General features: G+C 36.8%; 1 protein-coding gene and 1 pseudogene across 6 annotated transcripts in view; one reads left to right on the forward strand and one right to left on the reverse strand.

Annotated features, from left to right (window-relative positions):
- Positions 1-6477: 6477 nt before the first annotated feature.
- Positions 6478-26941, forward strand: part of VPS13B (vacuolar protein sorting 13 homolog B) — a 778894-nt gene continuing 758430 nt past the window's right edge. For 2 of the 6 annotated variants that reach the window (XM_027131500.1, XM_027131499.1), the window contains exons 1-3: positions 6493-6635; positions 7195-7373; positions 22047-22190. In XM_027131500.1, coding sequence (XP_026987301.1) covers positions 7227-7373; positions 22047-22190 — 291 coding nt within the window. In that variant the 5' untranslated portion in view covers positions 6493-6635; positions 7195-7226. Of the gene's footprint in view, positions 6636-7194; positions 7374-22046; positions 22191-26941 lie in introns of all 6 variants that reach the window. The other 4 variants (XM_027131497.1, XM_027131496.1, XR_003438158.1 and 1 more) reach the window with 3 other exon arrangements.
- On the reverse strand, positions 20737-21906 carry LOC113633245 (heterogeneous nuclear ribonucleoprotein A1-like; annotated as a pseudogene).

Here is a 26941-nt window from a genome sequence, read left to right on the forward strand (position 1 = left end):
ACCCATATATATGCTGTCTACAAGAGACCCACTTCAGACCTAGGGACACATACAGACTGAAAGTGAGGGGATGGAAAAAGGTATTCCATGCAAATGGAAACCGAAAGAAAGCTGGAGTAGCAATTCTCATATCAGACGAAATAGACTTTAAAATAAAGACTATTACAGGAGACAAAGAAGGACACTACATAATGATCAAGGGATCGATCCAAGAAGAAGATATAAAAATTGTAAATATTTATGCACCCAACATAGGAGCACCTCAATACATAAGGCAAATGCTAACAGCCATAAAAGGGGAAATCGACAGTAACACAATCATAGTAGGGGACTTTAACACCCAACTTTCACCAGTGGACAGATCATCCAGAATGAAAATAAGGAAACACAAGCTTTAAATGATACATTAAACAAGATGGACTTAATTGATATTTATAGGACATTCCATCCAAAAACAACTGAATACACATTCATCTCAAGTGCTCATGGAACATTCTCCAGGATAGACCATACCATGGGTCACAAATCAAGCCTTGGTAAATTTAAGAAAATTGAAATCGTATCAGGCATCTTTTCTGACCACAACACTATGAGACTAGATATCAATTACAGGAAAAAAATCTGTAAAAAATACAAACACATGGAGGCTAAACAATACACTACTTAACAACCAAGAGATCACAGAAGAAATCAAAGAAGAAATCAAAAAATACCTAGAAACAAATGACAATGAAAACACGACACCCCAAAACCTATGGGATGCAGCAAAAGAAGTTCTTAGAGGGAAGTTTATAGCAATACAATCCTACCTTAAAAAACAAGGAACAGGGCTTCCCTGGTGGCGCAGTGGTTGAGAGTCCATCTGCCGATGCAGGGGACACGGGTTTGTGCCCCGGTCCAGGAAGATCCCACATGTCGCGAGTGGCTGGGCTCGTGAGCCACGGCCGCTGAGGCTGCGCGTCCGGAGCCTGTGCTCTGCAACGGGAGAGGCCACAACAGTGAGAGGCCCGCGTACTGCAAAAACAAAACAAAAACAAAAGAAACAAGGAACATCTCAAATAAAAAATCTAACCTTACACCTAAAGCGATTAGAGAAAGAAGAACAAAAAACCCCAAACTTAGCAGAAGGAAAGAAATCATAAAGATCAGATCAGAAATAAATGAAAAAGAAATGAAGGAAACAATAGCAAAGATCAATAAAACTAAAAGCCAGTTCTTTGAGAAGATAAACAAAATTGATAAACCATTAGCCAGACTCATCAAGAAAAAAAGAGAGAAGACTCAATTCAATAGAATTAGAAATGAAGATGGAGAAGTAACAATTGACACTGCAGAAATACAAAGCATCATGAGAGATTACTACAAGCAACCCTATGCCAATAAAATGGACAACCTGGAAGAAATGGACAAATTCTTACAAATGCACAATGTTCTGAGACTGAACCAGGAAGAAATAGAAAATATGAACAGACAATCACAAGCACTGAAATTGAAACTGTGATTAAAAATCTTCCAACAAACAAAAGCCCAGGACCAGATGGCTTCATAGTCTAATTCTATCAAACATTTAGAGAAGAGCTAACACCTATCCTCAAACTCTTCCAAAATATAGCAGAGGGAGGATCACTCCCAAACACATTCTACAAGGCCACCATCACCCTGATACCAAAACCAGACAAAGATGTCACAAAGAAAGAAAACTACAGGCCAATATCACTGATGAATATAGATGCAAAAATCCTCAACAAAATACTAGCAAACAGAATCTGACAGCACGTTAAAAGGATCATACACTATGATTAAGTGGGGTTTACCCCAGTAATGCAAAGATTTTTCAATATACGCAAATCAACCAATGTGATACACCATATTAACAAACTGGAGGAGAAAAACCATATGATCATCTCAATAGATGCAGAGAAAGCTTTTGACAAAATTCAACACTCATTTATGATAAAAATCCTCTGGAAAGTAGGCATAGAGGGAACTTTTTTCAACATAATAAAGGTCATATATGACAAACCCACAGCCAACATCGTCCTCAACGGGGAAAAACTGAAAGCATTTCCAACTAACATCAGGAACAAGACAAGGTTGCTCACTCTCACCACTATTATTCAACATAGTTTTGGAAGTTTTAGTCACAGCAATCAGAGAAGAAAAAGAAATAAAAGGAATAAAAATCGGAAATGAAGAAATAAAGCTGTTACTGTTTGCAGATAACATGATACTATCCATAGAGAATCCTAAAGATGCTTCCAGAAAACTACTAGAGCTAATCAATGAATTTGGTAAAGTAGCAGGATACAAAATTAATTCACAGAAATCTCTAGCATTCGTATACACTAATGATGAACAATCTGAAAGTGAAATGAACAAAACACACCCATTTACCATTGCAACAAAAAGAATAAAATATCTAGGAATAAACCTACCTAAGGAGACAAAAAACCTGTATGCAGAAAATTATAAGACTGATGACAGAAATTAAAGATGATACAAATAGATGGAGAGATATATCGTGTTCTTGAATTGGAAGAATCAACATTGTGAAAATGACTCTACTACCCAAAGCAATCTACAGATTCAATGCAATCCCTATCAAACTACCACTGGCATTTTTCACAGAACTGGAACAAAAAATTTCACAATTTGTATGGAAAGACAAACGACCCCAAATAGCCAAAGCAATCTTGAGAAAGAAAAACAGAGCTGGAGGAATCAGGCTCCCTGACTTCAGAGTATACTACAAAGCTACAGTAGTCAAGACAGTATGGTACTGGCACAAAAACAGAAATATAGATCAATGGAACAGGATAGAAAGCCCAGAGATATACCCACGGACATATGGTCACCTTATCTTTGATAAAAGAGACAAGAATATACAGTGGAGAAAAGACAGCCTCTTCAATAAGTGGTGCTGGGAAAACTGGACAGCTACATATAAAATAATGAAATTAGAACACTCCCTAACACCATACACAAAAATAAACTCAAAATGGATTAAAGACCTAAATGTAAGGCCAGACACTAGCAAACTCTTAGAGGAAAACATAGGCAGAACACTCTATGACATAACTCACAGCAAGATCCTTTTTGACCCACCTCCTAGAGAAATGGAAATAAAAACAAAAATAAACAAATGGGAACTAATGAAACTTAAAGCTTTTGCACAGCAAAGGAAACCATAAACAAGACCAAAAGACAACCCTCAGAATGGGAGAAAATATTTGAAAATGAAGCAACTGACAAAGGATTAATCTCCAAAATTTACAAGCAGCTCATGCAGCTCAATATCAAAAAAACAAACAACCCAATCTCAAAAATGGGCAGAAGACCTAGACAGACATTTCTCTAAAGAAGATATACAGTTTGCCAACAAACACATGAAAGAATGCTCAACATCATTAATCATTAGAGAAATGCAAATCAAAACTACAATGAGATATCATCTCATACCGGTCAGAATGGCCATCATCAAAAAATCTACAAACCATAAATGCTGGAGGGTGTGTGGAGAAAAGGGAACCCTCTTGCACTGTTGGTGGGAATGTAAATTGATATGGCCACTCTGGAGAACAGTATGGAGGTTCCTTAAAAAACTAAAAATAGAAGTACCATACGACCCAGCAATCCCACTACTGGGCATATATCCTGAGAAAACCGTAAGTCAAAAAGAGTCAGGCACCACAGTGTTCATTGCAGCTCTATTTACAATAGCCAGGTCATGGAAGCAACCTAAGTGTCCATCAACAGATGAATGGATAAAGAAGATGTGGCACATATATACAATGGAATATTACTCAGTCATAAAAAGCAACGGAATTGAGTTATTTGTAGTGAGGTGGATGGACCTAGGGCCTGTCATACACAGTGAAATAAGTCAGAAAGAGAAAAACAAATCCATATGCTAACACACATATATGGAATCTAAGGAAAAAAAAGTCATGAAGAACCTAGGGGCAAGATAGGAATAAAGGCACTGACCTACTAGAGAATGGACTTTAGGAAATGGGCAGGGGGAAGGGTAAGCTGTGACAAAGTGAGAGAGTGGCATGGACATATATACACTACCAAACGTAAAATTGATAGCTAGTGGGAAGTAGCCACATAGCACAGGGAGATCAGCTAGGTGGTTTGTGACCACCTAGAGTGGTGGGATAGGGAGGTTGGGAGGGAGGGAGCTGGAAGAGGGAAGAGATATGGGAACATATGTATATGTATAACTGATTCACTTTGTTATAAAGCAGAAACTAACACACCATTGTTAAGCAATTATACTCCAATAAAGATGTTAAAAAAAAACCCCAAAAAACACATTCATGTACCAAAGTGTTCACTGCAGCTCAATTTACAATAGCCAGGACATGGAAGCAACCTAAGTGTACATCGACAGATGAATGGATAAAGAAGATGTGGCATATATATATATATATATATATATATATATACAATGGAATATTACTCAGCCATAAAAAGCAACGAAATTGAGTTATTTGTAGTGAGGTGGATGGGGCTAGAGTCTGTTATCAGAGTGAAGTAAGTCAGAAAGTGAAATACAAATCCGTATGCTAACACATATATATGGAATCTAAAAAAAAATGGCTATGAAGAACGTAGGGGCAGGACAGGAATAAAGATGTAGATGTTGAGAATGGACTTGAGGAACCGGGGGAGGGTGAAGGATAAGCTGGGGCGAAGTGAGAGACTGGCATGGATTTCTATATTCTACCAAATGTAAAATAGCTAGTGGGAAGCAGTCGCTTAGCACAGGGAGGACAGGTCAGTGCTTTGTGACCACCTAGAGGGGTGGGATAGGGAGGGTGGGACGGAGTTGCAAGAGAGAGGGGATACGGGGATATATGTATAGGTATAGCTGTTTCAGTTTGTTATAAAGCAGAAACTAACACACTATTGTAAACAGTTATAGTCCAATAAAGTTGTTAAAAATATCTGGCTAATTTATCTTAATATATTGGTCTCATTTATTAAATTGCCACACAAATAAGACTAGGCCCTTTTTCTTCCCTAGCAGAATAACAGGACTTGGAGCTCCTGCTCTAGACCACCTAGGGCTTTCAAACAATTAGTGCAACCATTTATATTAAAACTTCTGAGCCATGGCTTCAACCTCTTCACTTTTCAGGTGAAGCAGATAACTAATTCCTTGGATAATTTACTTGGCTGATTTAGTAGGCTTTAATAAGACCCAAGTTACTTGGGTTACTCGCTTTTTGTGAGAGGACAGCTGCTCTGAATTAGCCATTAGCTGCTTCTCTTTCCTTTTTTTTTCTTTCCTTCCTTCCTCTTTCTCCAACCACCCCACCTTCTTTCTTTTTGAAACTTAGTTCCTTATTTTCATTAACAAAATAGATCTAAACACCTTGGCATCCTCACTTATGCCTCTTTCCTATGGCAGTTTCTAAAACTCTTTCAAGAAACCTCAACTTCATCATATCACCAATGAATTGGGAGACTGGGATTGACATACATACACTAATATGTATAAAATGGATAACTAATAAGAACCTGCTGTATAAAAAAAATAAAATTCAAAAATTAAAAAGAAAAGAAATCTTAAATCGAATTCCAATAAAGAGTTTTAGGAATTTACTTAGGAAGTGTTTTCAATTAAATGCAACGACAACATGGGTGGATATTTTAATAACCTTGTAAGGAAAGTCTATTTTCAAAATGCAGTGGTAGGTGTCTTCTTCAGAGGTTACCAAAAATAGTAAATACTGGCCAATAATTAGGCAGCATGTCCTATGCTATCCCTTTAAGCCCAGTATATAGGTGTTTATCCGGTGTTGGGTGTTTGAGTTTCTTGACTTCGTAAGCTTGCAAAGTACTAGAAGGAAAGGTAGTATTTTATACATTCATTTCAGCCTAATAAAACCAATACTGACCCTTAAAAAACTTTGAATTCATTATCTATCAGCTATTTCTTTTCACTTTCTCTAAGAGTCTTATTTCCTTCTGCTATTCCTACCGCTTCTCTGAAGTTCCATATATCGGACTGCAATCCAATGGACCTCCACGATTTTCTCTTTATTCCTTCCCCGCACAAATTTAAACATACTAAACCACTCCTTCGCCAAAGTAAAAGAACGCGAGAGCTCGTCTGCACGTTTGGTCAAAACGCAGTCTCCTAATCCTGATCCCTTCAACTTCTCCTTTCCCCCCGCGAATGAAGCTCTCGATCTAAATTTACCCCCCACCCCACCTGCAGCCTTATTGCTACTGCTCTGCGCACTGAACCCAAGTTCTTTCCAGGTCTTCCATTTCCTAAGAAAACCAAAAACCACTTAGTTTTCAGGGCTTTAAACACTAGGACCCGCTTTCTTCCTCCTCATCGGACCTATCGGCCCTCCGTGCTTCCTCACTCGGACTCGATATCCACCTCAGCTGCTCTCTTGCCGCAGCACCACTTCCGGATCTCCGGTGTCTCCGCTTTACCGGTCCGCCCACCTCCCCCGCGCACTTCCTAGAGCTTTGTGCGAACCACTGGCTGGGTAGGAGCGGAGACGCAGGCTGGTCGAGCGCCAGCGGTCTCCTCCTAGAAGAGGCACTGAATGGCTTCTCCAGCCTGAGAACTCCGGCCCTGCTGCGGAGTCGAGTGGTGGCGGTGGAGGGTTAGTTTGTTTCGAGCACCGAGCGGGGCACACCCGGAAGTGCGCTGTACGGGAGCTGCGCCGCCTCAGCAGGCGGGTGCCGGGTACCGGGAGGTGGAGGAGACGCCACGGTACTCTTCGGCGTGTCACCCGAGGGTGCAATACGGCGAGAAGCGTACGGCCTGCTTCTGGCTCTGTTTCTACGGTGGTAGATCCGGCCGGGTTCCAGGGGGGGCGAGGGCCTCCTGGGGCGGCTGGGCTGGCTAAGGGAGGGGTGCGGCGGCCAAAGGCGAGCCTGCCTTTCCTCATTTTCCCACTCCAGGGGACCCGCTTTCTTTAGGTCACCACCTCTTCCTCCCACTCCTCGCCAGGCGAGTTGAGGGGAGTTGTACTAGTGAGGCAGTCGCGGCTGGAGCAGAGTCCATTTGAGTTTTCTCTGCTTCTGGGGGAAGGCGAGCGGCCACTTTGGTGGGGACTGTTGCTTTTCGGCCTCTTCAACCTTTCCTGAGAAACGCCTTTTCCTTAAGGAATGCGCCACAGACTCAGTTACCTCTAATGTTTCTGTCTTTATCCCTTTCAGCTTCTGACTTTGACTCCTCTGTACCTTAAAGAATGCTGGAGTCTTATGTGACTCCAATTTTAATGAGCTATGTGAATCGCTACATCAAAAACTTAAAGCCGTCAGATCTACAGCTTTCACTATGGGGCGGAGACGTGGTTCTCAGCAAGCTGGAGTTAAAATTGGATGTGCTGGAGCAGGTAAGCGGTGTAGCTGTCACTGGAAACATTTTCAGCCTGCTTAGAAGTAATGTGTGCTTTCCTACACTGACTATGCTTTAAAAGCTTAGTTTTTCTGCTAATGTATTTTGGGCTATCTTGAACTAGAGACCTTGCTTTACACAATTTTTTTTTTATGGTTTGTTACTAATGATGGATTATTAGAATCATAATCCCCCAAATTGCCGCAACAGATAGAAAAAAAATTTCATTGTTCTTGTCAGAATTGTTCACTCTGTTACTCAGTTCTTAAGCTTTACCGAATATGCTAATTTACATTGCTAGGATTCTGTATGACGCTGGAAAATATTCTCTTTTTCCTTTTTGGGGAACGAAGTGGTGCGAAAGACAGCAAGGTCACATCTTGAGGAAAGTTCTTTCAGTGGGAAAAATGACATTACCCATGACATCCTCAGAATATTGAATAGACAGATTGAGAATGCCAGCATAGTTGAAAACTTCTTTCTTAATCACTTTTTTAGTTTCTTTTTTTTTTAACATGGGAATGGTCTGATGTAAATGAACTGTAACTTCAAAGTTCATATATTTATTAATTCACTTAGTACACTTATTATTAACATATGCCAGGCAATTCTTTTAGGCCTGAGAATACAAAACTTATCTCTGGGAACTCAGGAGTCAGAGACCACTGCTTTTTAGGAGATAAGGAAAGACAATCTGATGGTGATGTTATTAGTAACTTTTAGTTATATTCCACTGCTTTCTGTACTATGGAATAACGTGGAGTTAACGCTGAGAAATAATATTCTTGGTTTCTTCCCCTTCCACTCTCCAAGGTTGATTACCTTAATATTTTCATTGTTTTTTAATGAGCACAAATCCTAAGTATACAGCTCAGATTTTGCATATGCATACACCTGTGTAACCACTATCCAGATCAAGAAATAAAATATTTCCTGCACCCCAAAACGCTCTCCTTGCCTTTTTGTAATTAGTACCCCACCCCTAAAACAAGTGACTGCTATTCTGACTTCTATCAACACAGATAAATTTCTTGAACCTGTTCTTGAAACTTAAATGAGAATCACTTGTGTTTGAATTCTGACTTCTATCAACACAGATAAATTTCTTGAACCTGTTCTTGAAACTTAAATGAGAATCACTTGTGTTTGAATTCGTTTGTTCAACATTATGGCCAAGATTAACCCAGGTTCTTGAATGAATGACAGTTTATTCTTTGTATTGCCTTGTGGTATTCCGTTGTATAAAGATTCACAGTTTATATATTTATTCTCCTTTTGAGGTACATTTGGATTTTTTCTGCTTTTGACAATTATGAAGAAAGCTCTTAACATTCTTGTATTGGACAGAGGTGTTGATTTCCTTTAGATGCATACCTAGGAGGCAGGCATATATTTAGCTTTAATGGATACTGCCAAGTAGTTTTCCAGAGTGGTTGTACCAATTTACATTCTCACCAGTAATGTGTGGGAGTTCCAGTTACTTCACATTTTTTGCTGTTACTCGGTAAGTTTGTTATTTTTAGCCTTTCCCTGTGCTATTGGCTGTTTGTATATCTTCTTTGGAGAAATGTCTGTTCAAGTCCTTTGCCCATTTTAAAAAGTTTTTTTTGTTACTGAGTTGTAGGAATTATTTATATATTCTGGGTATCAATCCTTTATCAGATATGATGTGCAAGTATCATCTCCCATTGTGGGTTGCCTTTTGACTCTGTTGATAGTATCCTTCGAAGAACCAAAGTTTTAAATTTTGATGAAGTCTAACTTACAACTTTTTCTTTTGATGCCTGGGCTTTTGGTGTTATATCCAAGAAATCATTGCCAAATCCAGTGTCATGAAGCTTTTCCCCTTGTTTTCTTCTAAGAGTTTTATAGTTTTAGCTCTCACATTTAGGTATTTGATCCCTTTTCAGTTAATTTTTGTATGTGGTACAAGGATCCAACTTCATATTGTTTTGCATATGGCTGTTCAGTTTTTCTAACATCGTTTGTCGAAGACTGTCCTTTCGCTACTGAATGATCTTGGCACCCTTCTTGAAAATCAAATGGTCATTGATAGGAGGGTTTATTTCTGGGCCCTCCATATGATTCCATTGATCTGTATGTCTGTCTTTATGTCAGTATCACATTGTTTTGATTACCATGACTTTGTAGTAAGTTTTGAAATCAGGAAATGTGAAATCTCCAACTTTTTTCCTTTATTAGTTTTAACATTTTTTAAATTTAATTAAAAATTTTTTTATCGGAGTCTAGTTGATTTACAATGTTGTGTTAGTTATGCTGTACAGCAAAGTGAATCAGTTATACATATACATATATCCACTCTTTTTTAGATTCTTCCCCCATATAGGTCATTACAGAGTACTGAGTAGAGTTCCCTGTGCTACACAGTAGGCCCTTATTAGTTATCTGTTTTACATATAGTAGTGTGTATATGTCAATCCCAGTCTCCCAATTTATCCCTCCGCTGCCCCTTACCAGTTTTTTAAATGTTAGGAAAAATTAATCATGAAGTCATACTAGTTAGGAGTTTTCTTAGTTGGAAAGTTTTAATTCCTGATTTAATTGCTTTAACAGATATAGGACTGTTTAGATTTCTGTTTCTCCTTTTGTTAGTTTTGGTTAGTTACGCTTTTCAAGGAATTGCTCCATTTCCTCAAAATCAGCAAACAATGGTGTGGGCCTAACTTTGTAAGTAAAATTTTATTGGAGCCCGGCTATTCTCATTTGTTTACATGTCGTCTGTGGCTGCTTTTGCAAGCTAAAACGACAGGGTTAAGTGCTGGAACAGAGTCTGCATGGCTTGCAAAAGCCTGAAATATTTACTGTCTGCTCCTTACTGAAAAAGTTTGCTTACCTCTGCTCTGAGTTGTCATATTTAAGCCATAAAGTTGGGTTTTTTTGTTTGTTTTTCATTTTAAAGTTGCCTTAAAATAATCTAGGAACTGTTATGATATCCTCTTTTCAATGCTTATATTAGTAATTTGTATTTTCATTAGTATTGCTATGGCTTTATTAAAATTAGTCGAAACCCAACTTTATTGATTTTTCTATTGTATTCCTGCTTTCTTTGTAATGTATTTCTTTTCTTTTTTTAAATTTATTTATTTATTTACTTATTTTTGTCTGTGTTGGGTCTTCTTTGCTGTGCACGGGCTTTCTTTAGTTGAGGCGAGCAGGGGCTACTCTTTGTTGCGGTGCGCAGGGTTCTCATTGTCGTGGCTTCTCTTGTTGCGGAGCACGGGCTCCAGGCACGTGGGCTTCAGTAGTTGTGGCATGAGGGCTCAGTAGTTGTGGCTCACGGGCTCTAGAGCACAGGCTCAGTAGTTGTGGCACACAGGCTTTGTTGCTCCGTGGCATGTGGGATCTTCCTGGACCAGGGCTCAAACCCGTGTGCCCTGCATTAGCAGGTGGATTCTCAGCCACTGTGCCACCAGGGAAGTCCCCGTAATGTATTTCTGCTCTTATTTTTTTTAATCATTTCTTTTTTTTCCTGTTTCTTTGGATTTGATTTGCCATTGTTTTCTCTAGCTTCTTGAGGTGGAAGCTTAGGTTATTGATTTTCTTCAGCCCTTTTCTACTCTAATATGTGCATTGAATATTGTACATTTTTCTTTAACCATCTATTTAGCTTTATCACCACAATTTTATATGTTGTCTTTTCATTATTATTCAGCTTAAAAAATTTCATTTTGATTTCTTATGTAATCCGTGGGTTATTTAGAAGTGTGTTGCTTAATTTCTAAACATTTAGCGAATAATTATCTTTGTTATTGATTTCTAATTTAACTGCATTGTGGTCAGCACATTCTCTATGATTTTGATCCATTATAATTTATGACTTAGTACATGGTCAAAATTTTATTTTTGTAAATATTCCATGTGTAATTGATGAGACATGTGTATCCTACAGTTGTTGCTTTATTCTTCCATAAATGTCAGTTGCTTCAAATTGGTTATTAGAGTTCTTCAAATCTTATAAATCCATATGGATTTTCATTGTCTGCTTGTTCTGTCAGTTACTAAGAGAGGTATGTTAATGGTTAACATCTCCAACTATGATTGTGGATTTGTCTACTTCCCTTTTATAGTTTTGCCAACCTTCACTTTATATACCTTGAAGTTACATTGTTAAGTGCATACAGATTCAGTACGGTGATACCTTATTGTTGAATATACTTAAAAAAAATCATTCTGAAATATGTCCCTCTTTCATTCACGCTAGTAATTCTTTTTGCCTTAAAGTCTTTTTAATTATACTCTTTTAAAAATTATTTCAGTTGCTTCTCTAAAGATTACAAAGTGGATATTTGACTTATTGGCATCTACCTTAAATTAGCATTCTTACCATTTCCTGAATAATCTTACAATAGTTTAACTGCATTTGCCCTCTTCCTCTCCTGCCTTTTTTGGTATTGTGGTCCTTGTTTTTGTTCAGTTTGGGTTAGCTTGTTTAGTTTGGTTTAGTTTGTTTTTCTGCTGCCTGCAGGTAGAAGCCTAGGTTATTGATTTGAGATAGTTCTCTTTTTCTACTATAGACATTTACCATTTACAGCTCTACGTTTCTTTAGCTGCATCCTATGAATTTTGGTATGTTGTGTTTTTATTTTCATTCAGTTCAAACGTTTTCTGATTTTCCTTGAGATAGCAGTGTATTTTTGCAGATGTTGGATGGAATGGTTTATAGATGTAAGGTCTAAATTGGTTGATAGTGTTTTTCAGGTCTTCTATATCTTTGTTGATTTTCTGTCTGTTCTGTTTATTATTGTAAGTTACTGAATTATTTCTCTTCTCACTTTTGTCAGTTTTTGATTTATGTATTTTGGGGCTCTGTTGCTATGCTCATATGTTTTATATTCTTTTTAAAAAAATTTTATTGGAGTATAGTTGATTTACAATGTTGTGTTAGTTTCAGGTGTAGAGCAAAGTGATTCAGTTATACATACACATATGCTCATTCTTTTTCAGATTCTTTACCCATGTAGGTTATTACAGAATATTGAGTAGAGTTCCCTGTGCCATACAGTAGGTCCTTGTTGGTTATCTATTTTTTATATGGTGGTGTGTGTATGTTAATCCCAAACTCCTAATTTACCTCTCCCCACCACGTTTCCCCTTTGGTAACTGTAGGTTTGTTTTCGAAATCTGTGAGTCTGTTTCTATTTTGTAAATAAGTTCATTTGTATATAAGTTCATTTGTATATATTTTCTTCTTGAATTTACCCATCATTATAAAGTGTCCCATGTTATCTTTAGTAACAGTTTTTTTTCTTAAAGTCTATTTTATCTGATAATAGGGTAATTACCTCTCTTATGGTTACTGGTTGCATGATACATGTTCTTTTCTTTTTCCCCTCAGTACACTGCATTTTAAACTATCTTACCACTTTTGCCTTGTGTTGTATTTCTTCAAGCCTGGTACCACACTGTTTGAAAGTTTTACAGACATGTTATTTGGTTTCAACAATTCTTTAAAATTTCATCTGCTGTATTTTCAACCTATGACTGGGATAAACTGTTTTTAATTGTTACTTATTTGCAATGGAGAACACTCATATGAAAACCAGGGGAAAATACTGCTGGAAATTAAGATCATAGAAATTAAAATTCTTTATATGCCTAAAATAGAATACCATACCATTTCCCTAAATAGCAAGCAAATATGGTGATTTGATGTATTCAAGGCAAGAAACTGGATCACATGACTTCCTGGGATCTTGTTTATTAATTTTTTTATTACAGTGTAAAAGACATATAGTGTTATATTGTTTCAGGTGTACAATGTAATGATTTGATATTTGTATATATTGCAAAATGATCACCAAAGTAAGCCCAGTTAACACCTGTCACCATACATAGTTAAAAAAGTTTTGTTTCTTGTGATGAGAACTTTCAAGATTTACTCTTAGCACCTTTCAAATATGGAATACAGTGTTATTAACTGTACTCGCCATGCTGTACATTATATCCCAGGACTATTTAAATTTTATAACTAGAAGCTTGTATCTTTTGACCACCTTTACCCATTTCGTTCACTTTCCACCCCATTGCCTCTGGCAACCACCAATCTGTTATCTGTATCTATACAGAAAAATGAAAAAAAACACACCTTTTTCTTACTTTCAACCTATTTGTGTTTTTTTAATCTAAAGTATGTCTCTTGTGGAGAGCATATAGTTGGATCTTACTAGTTTTTAAAATCCAGTCTGACAACCTTTGCCTTTTTTTTAAAATTAATTTTTGTTGGAGTATAGTTGCTTTATAATGTTGTGTTAGTTTCTGCTGTATAGCAAAATGAATCAGCTATACATATACATGTATCCCCTCTTTTTTGGATTTTCTTCCCATTTAGGTCACCATGGAGCATTGAGTAGAGTTCCCTGTGCTATATAGTATATTCTCGTTAGTTATCTATTTTATACATAGTATCACTATCCCAATCTCCCAGTTCATTCCACCCCACCACCCTTCACCCTTGGCATCATTTGTTCTCTGTGTCTCTATTTCTGTTTTGCAAAGAAGATCATCTATACCATTTTTTTAGATTCCACATATATGTGTTAATATACGATATTTGTTTTTCTCTTTCTGACTTACTGACTTCTCTCTTTCTCTTTCTGACTTACTGACTTCTCTCTTTCTCTTTCTGACTTACTTCACTCTCTGTGACCGTCTCTAGGTCCATCCACATTTCTGCAAATGACCCAATTTCATTACTTTTTTATGGCTGAGTAATATTCCACTGTATATATGTACCACATCTTCTTTATCCATTCCTTTGTTGATGAAAAGCCCTCAGATTGGGAGAAAATATTTGCAAACGAAGCAACTGACAAAGGATTAGTCTCCAAAATATACAAAAAGCTCATTTAGCTCAATGTCAAAAAAAAAAAAAAACCAACCCAATCAAAAAATGGGTGGAAGACCTAAGTAGACATTTCTCCAAAGAAGACATACAGATGGCCAACAAACACATGAAAAGATGCTCAACATCACTAATTATTAGAGAAGTGCAAATCAGAACTACAGTGAGGTATCACCTCACACCAGTCAGAATGGTCATCATCAAAAAATCTACAAACAACAAATGCTGGAGAGGGTGTGGAGAAAAGGGAACCCTCTTACACTGTTGGTGGGAATGTAAATTGATACAGCCACTATGGAGAACGGTATGGAGATTGCTTAAAAAACTAAAAATAGAACTGCCATATGACCCAGCAGTCCCACTACTGGCAGTATACCCAGAGAAAACCGTATTTCAGAAAGACACATGCATCCCAGTGTTCATTGCAGCACTATTTACAATAGCCAGGACATGGAAGGAATCTTTGCCTTTTGATTGGAATATTTAATCCATTCACATTTTGTTTTTATTCATATCGTTGGATTTCTGTCTACCATTTTGCTATTTTCTGAGTGTCTCATGTCTTTTGTTTCTCTCATAATCCTTTGCTACTTTCTTTACTATTAAGTAGATATTTTTTAGTATTGCATTTTAATTCCTTTGATTTTTAATTTATTTTGAGTTATTTTCTTAGTGGTTGCTTAGAGGATTACAGTATGCATCTAATTTATCACAGTCTATTTGAGATTAATGCTGACTTTATTCCATTAAAGTACAGAAACTTTCTCCACTATAGCTTCATTTCTTCTCCCTCCTTTGTGGTACTATTTTCACATATATTGCATTTCTTTGTTATAAACCTAATATATCAATGTTATAATTGTTTTTTGTGATTGCCTTTTGAATCAGAAGAAAAAAGAAGAAAACATTTATACTGTGTTTTAATAATTATCTACATATATACTTTTATTAGTGCTGTTTGTGTGGCTTTGAGTTACAATCTGGTATTGCTTCCTTTCTGTCCAAAGAACTTCTTTTAGTATTCTGTTACAAAGAATTACCTGAGACTTTATTTCGGTATGCCTTTATTTCACCTTCATTTTTGAAGTATACTTTTGCTGGATATAGGATTTTTGGTTGATGGTTATTTTCTTTTGTTATTTAAATATATCATCTCACTGCCTTTTTGCCCTTATTGTTTGTAATGACAAGTTAGCTTTTAATCTACTAAGAGTTTTCTTGTATGTGACAAGTTGATTTTCTGTTTCTGCTTTCAAGATTTTCTTCTTGTCCTAGGCTTTCTAAGTTTTTGCTTTGATATGTCTGGGTGTGGATTTGCTGATTCTTCTGCCAGCTCAAATCTGATGTTGAGTTCTTTCAGTGAATTTTTAATTTTGTTTATTGTATTTTTAAACTCAAAAATTTCTATTTGTTTTTTTTATAATTTCTATCTCATTCTTGGTATTCTCTACTTGATGAATCGTTGTGGTCATATATTCCTTTAATTATTTAAATATAGCTTCCTTTATTTCTTTGAACACATTTATAATAGATGTTTTGAAGTCCTTGTGTAGTAAGTCCTACATTTGTGCATCCTCAGAGATAGTTTCTATTGACTACTTTGCATGCTTTTCATGTTTCACAATTTTTAGTTGAAAACTGGGTGTTTTGGATAATATGCTTTAGCAACTCTGCATTCTGATTTCTTCTCTCTGGGGATATTTGTTGTTGCTATTGGTTTATGTATTTGTTTAGTGCCTTGCCTGGGCTAAATTTGTGGTGTCTGTTTCCTCTGCAGTGTGGCCTCTGATGACTGTGCTCATTTTTTTTTTTTTTTTCTCCCCCAATTCTTTCTGTTTTTAGGCTTGGCTTTCTAGGGATTACCCCTGGGTCACTATAATTGAGTCATCAGCCAGTGATTGGCTAGAGGTTGTTTAAACTTTTGAACCAATAAGGCTTCTGCTCTTTGGCATGGGACATATACATGTACTAGATAATGCTTTCAAAGTTCAAGGAGTTTACAGATCTGATCCATGTTTTTACTTACTCTGTTTACAAGGCTTCTTGGTCAACCAAGGATGAGTAGATTGTTAGGGGTCTCTCCAGTGTCGTGTCGTCTAAGTAAGCACAGCCTGGCACATACATATAGCTTTCCAGGTTACCAGGAATACTGAGGTCATAGCAAGGCCATCTTTGGCTGTCTTGTTCTCTGGATTTCTCTGTTAATTTTCTGGCTGGTCTTCTGTGTAGTTTCTTGCACCAACTGCTGTTGTGACCTCAGGGTAGCCTTCCCTTATTGCCCCTGAGATTTCTGTTGTTTTTAATAACTTTGTCCAGTTTTGTCACTGCTTTCTGGGGAGAGGATTTGCCAACCTTCTAACTTAGAATTCTTGAAGTCCTGTCTTACATTCATTTTTATTTTGTGGTAAAAAGCATATAGCATAAAATTTACCATCTTAACCATTTTTAAGTGGATAGTTGTGTTAATTATATATATTGGGGTGGCCAAAAAGTTTCTTTGGGTTTTTCCATAATGTATTACAGAAAAACCTGAAGGCACTTTTTGGCCAACCCAATACATTGTTGTTCAACAGATCTCTAGAACTTTTCATCTTCCAAAACTTAAATTCTGTACCCACTGAAAAACTACTTCCCTTTTCTCTCTTCCCCCAGCCCCTGGCAACCGCTGTTCTACTTATGTGTCTGAGAATTTGACTAATTTAGGTACATTATAGAAGTGGAATCAAACAATATTTGTCTTTGTGTGACTGGCTTATTTCATTTAGTACAATGTCCTTGAGGTTCATTATATGTTGTAGCATATGACAGAATTTCCTTTTTAAAGACTGAATAATATTTCATCATGTGTATATACCACATTTTCTTTATACATTTATCTTTCAGTGGACATTAGGTTGTATCCACCTCTTGACTATTGTGAATAATGCTGCAAAAAATATGGTTGTACAAATATGTTTTCAGGATCCTGCTTTCAGTTCTTTTTAGTTTGTGCTCAGAACTGAGATTGCTGGATCATATGGTAATTCTGTTTTTAATTGTTTGAAGAATCTCCATACTGTTTTCTGTAGTGGCTGCACTATTTTACATTTTCATCGACAGTGCACAAGGGTTCTACGTTCTTCATATACTCACCACACTTATCACTTCCTGTTGTGGATTTTTTTTGGGATAGGTGCCATTATAACAGGTATGAGATGATATATCATTGTGGTTTTGATTTGCATTTCTCTGACAATTAATGATGGTGAGCATGTTTTCCTCTATTTGTTGGCCATTTGTATATGCTTTTTGGAAATGTCTATTCGAGTCATTTTTAAAATTGGATTATTTTTAAAATTGGATTATTTGTTTTTTTGTTGTTGAGTTGTCATAGTTCTTTATATATACTAGATTTTAACCCCTTATCAGATAATATGGTTTACAAATAGTTTCTCTCATGTGGGTTGCCTTTCCACTTTGCTGAGTGTTTTCTTTGCTCTGTGGAGGTTTTTAGGTTTGATGTAGTCCTTTTCATCTATTTTTGCTTTTGTGGCCTGCTATATTCATTTTTCAAGTATCCCTTTTTTCTGTGTGAGAATATTTTTAAATTGCTTACCTAGAATTATATTTATGAGAGCTAGTCAATCCTCTGAATTTTTCATTACTATATCCTTTGTGCAGCCATAGATATTCTGGTTTTAGGGATGTATTTTTCACAATGTATTTCTGAGTAGTTACAAGTAAATAGAATATTTTTAAGTTGTACAATATATTTTGAGAAGGAAAAGGAATGAAAAGAAAATCATTTCTTTGTGGTTACCTCAGGATGATCCATTTATTATAACAGTCAGCATTTTCTTTTGCCTTTTACAAGGCATAAATGTGTTCTTATTTGTTTATCACCACAACTCTGTGATGAGGAAATGGAAATGATCTTGCTTTATAGTCAGATAATTAATAAGTGTTGAACTTCAGTTGGATCTCCAACATGGGCCATATGGTTCAAAATTCCATGTTTTAATGTAGAATGCTGCCTCTTGTGTTAGTGTTTTGTTAGTTATTCAGATGATTAGTAGCATTCTGGTGATACCAAGGTCTTGAGTTTGGTTCAGGTGTCTTTTAACTTCTCCCTAAGAAAAGCCAATTTGTGCCCGTAGACTGCGGTTTTGGTAGCCATTTCACAAACGTATGATTGTTACACAAGTCAAGGGTAGAGATGGAGATGTCATTGGAACATTATCCAAATGGATGTATAACCAATGGAAATGTATTCAGTGCTCATAATGAAAGTTAGGTGCAGTATAGTTGTTGATAAGAGGAAGGGCTCTGGCATCATAGTTTCTGGTTTTGAGTCACAGAGCTCCTAGCTGAGTCATTTTTGAAAGTTAGTTGACCTTTCCATGCCTCAGGTTTTTTATCTGTAAAGTGGGTATAATAGTATTTACTTTTTGGGGTACTTACAAAGATTAAATTTTGCATGCAGGTAAAGTGCTTAAAGCAGTGTGTGGTACACAGTAAGTGCTCAGTAAACATTGTCTTCATTATGGACACTGATCAGAATATAATCTGTTCCATTGATTAATGCTGGGAGAAAGTACTGCATCTTTAAAATTAATGAAATAATGAGAACTGTTTAAAAATTGTGACATTCCATTAGAATAGTAGAAATAGATTTTTAGTATTCTGCCCTTTAAAAAAACTTGTGAAGACATAAAGGAGGCTTATACGTTTGTAATAATAAATAGTTAGCATCTTTATATTGATTGCTCTTTGAGGAAGACAGTGTCCTAAGTGCTTTATATAAATTAATTCATTTAATCCTCAAACACACTACTATTATCCAGTTTTACAGATAAAGAAACTGAGACACACATACTTTAATACAACTTGCCTATTGTCATTGTGCTAGTAAGTAGCAGAGGTAGGATTAAATCCACTTGTGCTGGCTCTAGAGTTATTGGTCTTAACCACTTTGCTGTACTATCTGTATATGTTTAGCTATATTGCTACTATGTTGCTAAACCAAGTAGGTGGACAATTCTTAGATGAATGAATAGCTTTATATTTATCTTAACTTTCACAAATAGAGTTACAAGAATGTGATTGAGATATAGTCCAAATACAAATTTGTTTTTTTCTTTTGTTGGTTTGTAACATTTTATCTGAAGGTGAAACAATTTAGTATAAAGTGATTGTGGTAACATTTACATTTTTATTTCTAACTTTTTTTTCTTTTTTTGAGAGGAAGTGCCTTTTTTTTTTCATCTTTACTGGAGTATAATTGCTTTATAATGTTGTGTTAGTTTCTGCTGTACAACAGAGTGAATCAGAGCTATATGTATACATATATCCCCATATCCCCTCCCTCTTGAGCCTCCCTCCCACCCTCTATCCCACCCTTCTAGGTCATCCAGAGCATTGAGCTGATCTCCCTGTGCTATGTAGCCGCTTCCCACTGGCCATCCATTTTACATTTGGTAGTGTGTATATGTCAATGCTACTTTCACTTTGTCCCAGCTTCCCCTTCCCCTGCTGTATCCTCAAGTCCGTTCTCTACATCTGTATCTTTATTTCTGCCCTGCCACTAGGTTCATCAGTACCGTTTTTTTAGATTCCATATACATGCGTTAGCATACATCTAACCTTTTTAATAATAATGGAAACCAGTCAGAAAACACTTAGAATTTATGACCAAATAGTATCCAGGTACAATCTTTAATTAGGTAAAGCTCAATAAATTTTTTTTCTAAGTTGGTCCGTTTTTATTTTGTCAGGTCATTCTCCTATCTTTAATTCCATTCTCTTTAAACTTGCCTTACAATCATATTCTGTTATTATTTCCATTTAGCAAAATAAGAAATAGAGGCCTACACAGGTTAAGTAGCTTATTAAATGTAACTTGCACAATAAGTTTTTGTAGTTTATCATTAACTATAGTTTAACAAGTTATTTGATGCTGCTTTTTTAAAAAAATAAATTTATTTATTTATTTTTGGCTGTGCTGGGTCTTTGCTGCTGTGCGTGGGCTTTCTCCAGCTGCGAGAGTGGGGGCTACTCTTTGTTGCTGTGCACGGGCTTCTCATTGCAGTGGCTTCTCTTGTTGCAGAGCACGGGCTCTAGGTGCGCGGGCTTCAGTAGTTGTGGCTCGTGGGCTCTAGAGCACAGGCTCAGTAGTTGTGGTGTATGGGCTTAGTTGCTCTGAGGCATGTGGGATCTTCCCGGATCAGGGATCGAACTTGTGTCCCCTGCATTGGCAGGTGGATTCTCAACCACTGTGCCACCAGGGAAGTCCATTGATGCTGCCTTTTTTTTTTTTTAAAGACATTTATTCAGTGTCATGATCATGCAATCAACAGCATGGGTGCAAAAAAAAAAAAATCTACATTAAAACCCTTTGTTGGAATGCTTTATACTTTCCACAGAACAGAAACTAAAATAACCTGTTATACAGTTAGTCACAATTACAGTCCTTGAGTTTTTTTGCCCGTACACATGAGTATTGTCTAAAACGTGTTCTTTGTAGCACCTAGGCCCTGCCACCACTGTGCTTGGCTGAGTTCACAAATCTGTTGTAACCTGTAGCTTCCCTGTCACTTCTCTGGCTCTCCTCTCCTGCTAAGCTTTGTTTCCTGGCAGTAATTAAAACCTTCTGCCACTGCCATAGCTACTGCTGCTGCTGGAACCTCCATAGCCACCTTGGTTTCGTGGTTCGGCAAAGTATTGGCTTCCACCACCACAGGGGCCAGAACTTCTGCTTCCAAAGTTTCCTCCTTTCATGGGTCCAAAATTTGAAGATTGGTTGTTGTAATTGACAAAATCATTGTAGCTTCCACTACCTCCAAACTTGCTTCCATCATTACCAAATCCATTACTGCCATCCCCACTGCCACCATATCCACCACCACTGCCGCTGCCACCAAAGCCACCTCGACCACTGAAGTTTCCTCCATGACCAAAGCTGTCATTCCCATCAAAACCCCCTCCACGACCACCACCAAAGTTTCCAGAACCACTTCGACCTCTTTGGCTGGATGAGGCACTAGCCATCTCTTGCTGAGATAGGGCTTTCCTTACTTCACAGTTGTGGCCATTCACAGTGTGGTGTTTCTGAATGACAGTCTTGTCTATGGAGTCATGGTCATCAAAGGTTAAACTGAAAGCAAAGCCTCCCTTTTTGCCACTGCCTCGGTCAGTCATGATTTCAATCACTTCAGTTTTCCCATACTGTTCGAAACAATCTCTTAGGTGATGTTCTTCAGTGTCTTCTTTAAGGCCACCAACAAAAATCTTTTTCACAGTTAAGTGGGCACCAGGTCTTTGAGAATCTTCTCTTGAGACGGCCCTCTTTGGTTCCCCAACTCTTCCATCCCTTATGTGGCCTTGTATTTATGGCTGCATCCACCTTCTCCACAGTGGCATATGTGACAAACCGGAAGCCTCTGGAGTGCTTGGTGTTTGGATCCCTCATTACCACACAATCTGTGAGCGTTCCCCATTGCTTAAAATGGCTCCTCAGACACTCATTGGTTGTTTCAAAGCTCAAACCTCCGATGAAGAGCTGCCTCAGCTGTTCGGGTTCTTTGGGAGACTCTGACTTAGACGTGACGGCAGTGGAGGAGGGAGACGTCAACGATGCTTGCTTGGCGGCGTCCACGGGCAGAAAGGAGTAATGTACCGAATGTATCTCGATGCTCTTTTTTGATGAAAAGTAATTTCCAGAATATTTTTGTGTTGGAAATTTTATTTTTCTTTTCAGAAAGTATTTTGGATATTAGAATGAAAAGAATATTAAGCACTTACTAAATTTTCTTTAATATTTTGCATTTTAAGGAATTGAAATTACCATTCACTTTTTTAAGTGGACATATTCACGAACTGAGGATCCATGTACCGTGGACAAAACTGGGTTCAGAACCAGTGGTAATTACCATCAATACAATGGAATGTATTTTGAAACTTAAAGATGGGATACAGGTAAGAAATTATTAAACCTAGTTGTTTATGTTAACCAATTTTAATAGTTATTTGATATTTTTTTAACTTTTGGGATGTGTCAGGTTTTACATAAACAAATCTTAGCTCGTACACTTAATTTTTTTTTTAAATACCTATTAAAGTAACATAATTAATTGCAAAAGGGTTTTCTTTCTTTTTTTTTTTAACATCTTTTTTGGGGTATAATTGCTTTACAATGGTGTGTTAGTTTCTGCTTTATAACAAAGTGAATCAGTTATACATATACATATGTTCCCATATCTCTTCCCTCTTGCGTCTCCCTCCCTCCCACCCTCCCTATCCCACCCCTCCAGGCGGTCACAAAGCACCAAGCCGATATCCCTGTGTCATGCGGCTGCTTCCCACTAGCTATCTACCTTACGTTTGTTAGGCAAAAGGGTTTTCTTAAATTTGGATAAAATATATCCTAATGGTTATTTTCATACTCATTTTACTTAATCTGATCATAGCCTTAATAGGGATTATGCATATTGCTTATTACCTATATCTGCCAGAAATGGGGCCTGATTTTGTCCAATTTTTAGGTGAAGGGTTTTGAATTTTTGCAAAGTGACATTTCTAAATGAGATAGAAATTTCTCAGGTTATTTTTTGAGACGATGAAAATATATTGAATTTCCCTTCATACCTAATTTCATTGTGTCTTTGAGGTTTTGTCATCAGAAACTGATTTTTTTCTGACTTCTTTCTTTGACCCATGTTACATTTCTTTTCAGTGTTTTTGTTAAGGTATAATAGTGATTTTAAGGAGTTTCTACCAAAAATTTTCTAATCTAAGAAGCAAACAGGTCTGGGCAGCAGCATATTGTGATGAATTCTTCCACTTTTATCCTGTATAAAGTAGTATCTCTGTCTTTCATTTTTATTACTTTTTCCTTACCCCGTATTTAATTTTCAGTTTTAAGGAAGCCTGTCTAGATCAAGTGAATTGATGAGTATTATTAAGTTTCAATTTCTGTGAAATGAGTAAAGGTTATTTATAAATTGCTAAAATTATTTCCTATTTACAGTAGATACTTTGAGTGTCATATGAACCTACTGGGCTCAAAACTGTTTTTCTTTCTGTGAAATCTCTAATTCCAAACCTTTATTATGCAATTTAACTTAACTAATGTAGTTCCTGGAAGTGAGTAGACCAATGCTATACTCTCATTAAAATTTATTTTGGGAACTTTAAATATCTGGGAGATTGATTTAGGAATCTGTAGATAGTTATGTGCAACAAAGTTTTATTTTACATTTATATTTGGTAATACTTAAATGGTTCTTAATCATCATCTGTTCCTGGAATTTAATTTTTTTTTAAGAAGTCTGGACTTGGTTATACCACCCATGCAGTGCTCCATATTAAGTGAAAAAAAAAAAAAATCCAGACACTAAGTGTTTTTTCAATGGGAAGGTGGAAGTTTCAAGGCCAGATGTCCCATAAGAAACACATTTTAAAAGAGGCAAATTACAACTAATTATAGAGGCTGCAGAAAAAGATTTGTAACACATGACTTAGTGTAACCTAGAACTAATATTTGATATTGGACCATGCAGATGGCTACTGCAGGAATGATCAGATTTCCTGCTTATATGGTATTTGAGACTTGAATTTTGTGGTGTGTACAGCAAAAGGTCAAGTGTCATGAATGTAAACCACTCTCAAAACAAGTATTTTTTACAGATGTTTAAAATTTTGAGGTAGAAAGGATTTTTGAAAATTGCAGTTGACATTTGGACAAATTATTCAGCATTGTACACCCCTGGAGAGTTATACTTGAGTTTATGCTAGTGATTGGAATTAATTTCTTAGTAAAAACATTATAGATGAAACACATTTTAAAATAGTTTATTTTCCTATTTTAAGCTTTGATTAGTATAATAGGAAATTAACTTAAAAAACTATATATGTGTTAGTAAAATTGAGTAAGCCCATATTTGATTTATATTATTTCAAATTATTATAGACGCACAATGAAGAAAAGACTTATTTTCTAAATAAAATTAGTGTGGATGGTAGGTTAAATGAAGGGGCCTTTTAGAGTTATAGGTATGAATCTGTTAAAAATAATATTGTATGAGAATGTAATGAAATGAAATTTAAAAGTTAGAAATCTGAGGTTTATTCAGAAATCATTATAAAAAAACAATATTGCTTAATTTCTTGATAAGAAGGCATGTGTAGTTTGTAAAGTTCAATTAAATTCTAACATTTGTTGATTTTTATTTTACTCGTCAGTGCACTGTAAAGCATTGCAAGATATTTATATAATTTCCACAAAAGCTACTTAGAAAATGAGATTTATAATGATTGTGACTCTTTTGATAACAGTTATAGTATACTTCCTTAACATGTCTTTGTGATCATTTTTAATTATAGAGACTTTTTTTGATGCACAGGTGACCAAGTTGTTCTGTTAGGTAAGGTAAAATCACCTTGATGTCCAGTCTGAATTAGTTTAATATATTGATATTTCACTTAGTAAATATGCTATTTACTCTGAGAGACATATCTGTGTCAGTCATACCCACCTTTAGATCCTGTAGATTTGAACTGTTTTCTTTTTCTTTTTTGGACTTGAGACACAGAATTTGATTCATGACACATTATCACTAGTGGTCCAGGTCTGACTTGTTTAGCTAGTTTTGTCCACTCTAGGCTAATCTAATAAATACTTGTGGACCCAGCATACGGCTGAAGAATGAAAACCTTACCAGTAACTTACATTTAACTATGTGCTCCTCTCCTTTTGCATATTTTTGTTTATCCTCTGTGGGCCTCACCTGTAAACTAGGGCAAGACTTGCTACATAGTTCTTTTATTCTTTGATTGTGTATGCTTTCTCTGCTCATGGTGTTAATAATAAGTCTTGCAAAAAGCTTCTTCACCCTAAAGAGAGTAGTAAATTTATTTTTAAAGTACTAATTTATTCCGGCCTTTGTGCCACCTAGAAAGTAAACTTTCAAAATCTTTTGACCTAATAAATGTAACCATTTGTAAGGCTCTTTATAGAAGTGATACTTGTTATTCATAAAAACAAACAAACTTTAAAAAATCTTTTGAACCTAAACCAAAACTGTAAGTACCATTCAAAACTTGAGATAAAAAACTAAGCTTTTTGTTAATGTATTGGGTTGGCCAAAAAGTTCATTTGGTTTTAAGTAAAAACACTTTTCATTTTCACCCGGAACTTTATTGAACAGTGTATTCATTAACTGGACAAACTCTTTGGCCAGCACAATATGTGCTTTTTTTTGTTTTTTGTTTTTGGTACGTGGACCCCTCACCGCTACGGCCTCTCCCATTGCGGAGCACAGGCCCCGGACGCGCAGGCCCAGCAGCCATGGCTCACGGGCCCAGCTGCTCCACGGCATGCTCCGGATCCTGCCGGACCGGGGCACGAACCTGCGTCCCCTGCATCGGCAGGCGGGCCCTCAACCACTGCACCACCAGGGATGCCCACAATATGTGCTTTTAAATCCTGGTTAGTGCTCGGAGTTACAGAGCAATCTTGCCGTCCTCTTTCCTTGCATGTTTTGATGCAGTGGAAATTGGTTATTGAAAGTTTTGCTGAGGCTATTAACAATATTTACATGGCCTTTTATTTATTTTCTTAACGCTTTAATTCTCTTATCTGAGACTGGATTAATCTGGTTGACCGCTGCTGTGGCTTGAGTATGTCCCTCCAAAATTCATATGTTGAAGCCCTAACCCCCAGAGATGATGGTATTAGGAAGTGGGGCCTTGGGAAGATGCTTGTCATGAGAGTGGAGACCTCATGAATGAGATTAGTGCCTTTTATTTGTTTTTTAAATTTTTAAATAAATTTATTTTATTTATTTATTTTTGGCTGTGTTGGGTCTTCGTTGCTGCACGCGGGCTTTCGCTAGTTGTGGAGGGGGGACTACTCTTTGTTGCGGTGTGCGGTCTTCTCATTGCGGTGGCTTCTCTTGTAGTGGAGCACGGGCTCTAGGTGCTCGGGCTTCTGTAGTTGTGGCACATGGGCTCAGTAGTGCCTTTTAAAAGAGGCTCCAGAGAGATCCCTAACCCCTTCTGCCAAGTGAGGATGCAATGAAAAGGCACTGGCTGTGAACCAGACAAAGGGCCCTCGCCAGACCAGGTTGGCACCTTGACCTTGGACTTCCTAGCCTCCAGAACTATGAGAAATAAATTTCTGTTGTTTATTAGCTACCCAGTCTGTGGTGTTTTGTTATAGCAGCCCAAATGGCCTAAAACAACTACCTTTTCACACATTGAGTAAGGGCTCAGAATTGCTGACTTAGGTTGTGGAATTTATTGTACTATTATTGATTCTCTCACTTGCACTACTACAGGTTAGTGATGGTGGTGATGATACTAGCAGATAGCATAGTTTAGGTTCTGTCTGTAGATTCCTTCTATGAAAAATGAGACTTAGAGTTCCCTATAAATTATGAGTAGTGTCTTTACTTCCCCTAGGGAATCCTTTTATATTGGGTGCATAAATATTTACAAATGTTACATCCTCTTGTTGGATTGACCCCTTTATCATTATGTAATGCCCTTCTTTTTTTCTTACTACCATCTTTCTTTCAAAGTCTATTTTGTCTGATATAAGTATAGCTACCCCAGCTTTCTTTTAAATGTTTCTATTTGAATGGAATATCTTTTTCCATCCTTTCACTTTCAGTCTGTGTTCTTGTATCTGAAGTGAGTCTCTGGTAGGCAACATATAGTTAGGTCTT

Source organism: Aethalodelphis obliquidens, unplaced genomic scaffold (assembly GCF_003676395.1).
Source record: "Aethalodelphis obliquidens isolate GAN/ISIS:26980383/991018 unplaced genomic scaffold, ASM367639v1 scaffold39, whole genome shotgun sequence".
NCBI classification, from domain to species: Eukaryota; Metazoa; Chordata; class Mammalia; order Artiodactyla; family Delphinidae; genus Aethalodelphis; species Aethalodelphis obliquidens.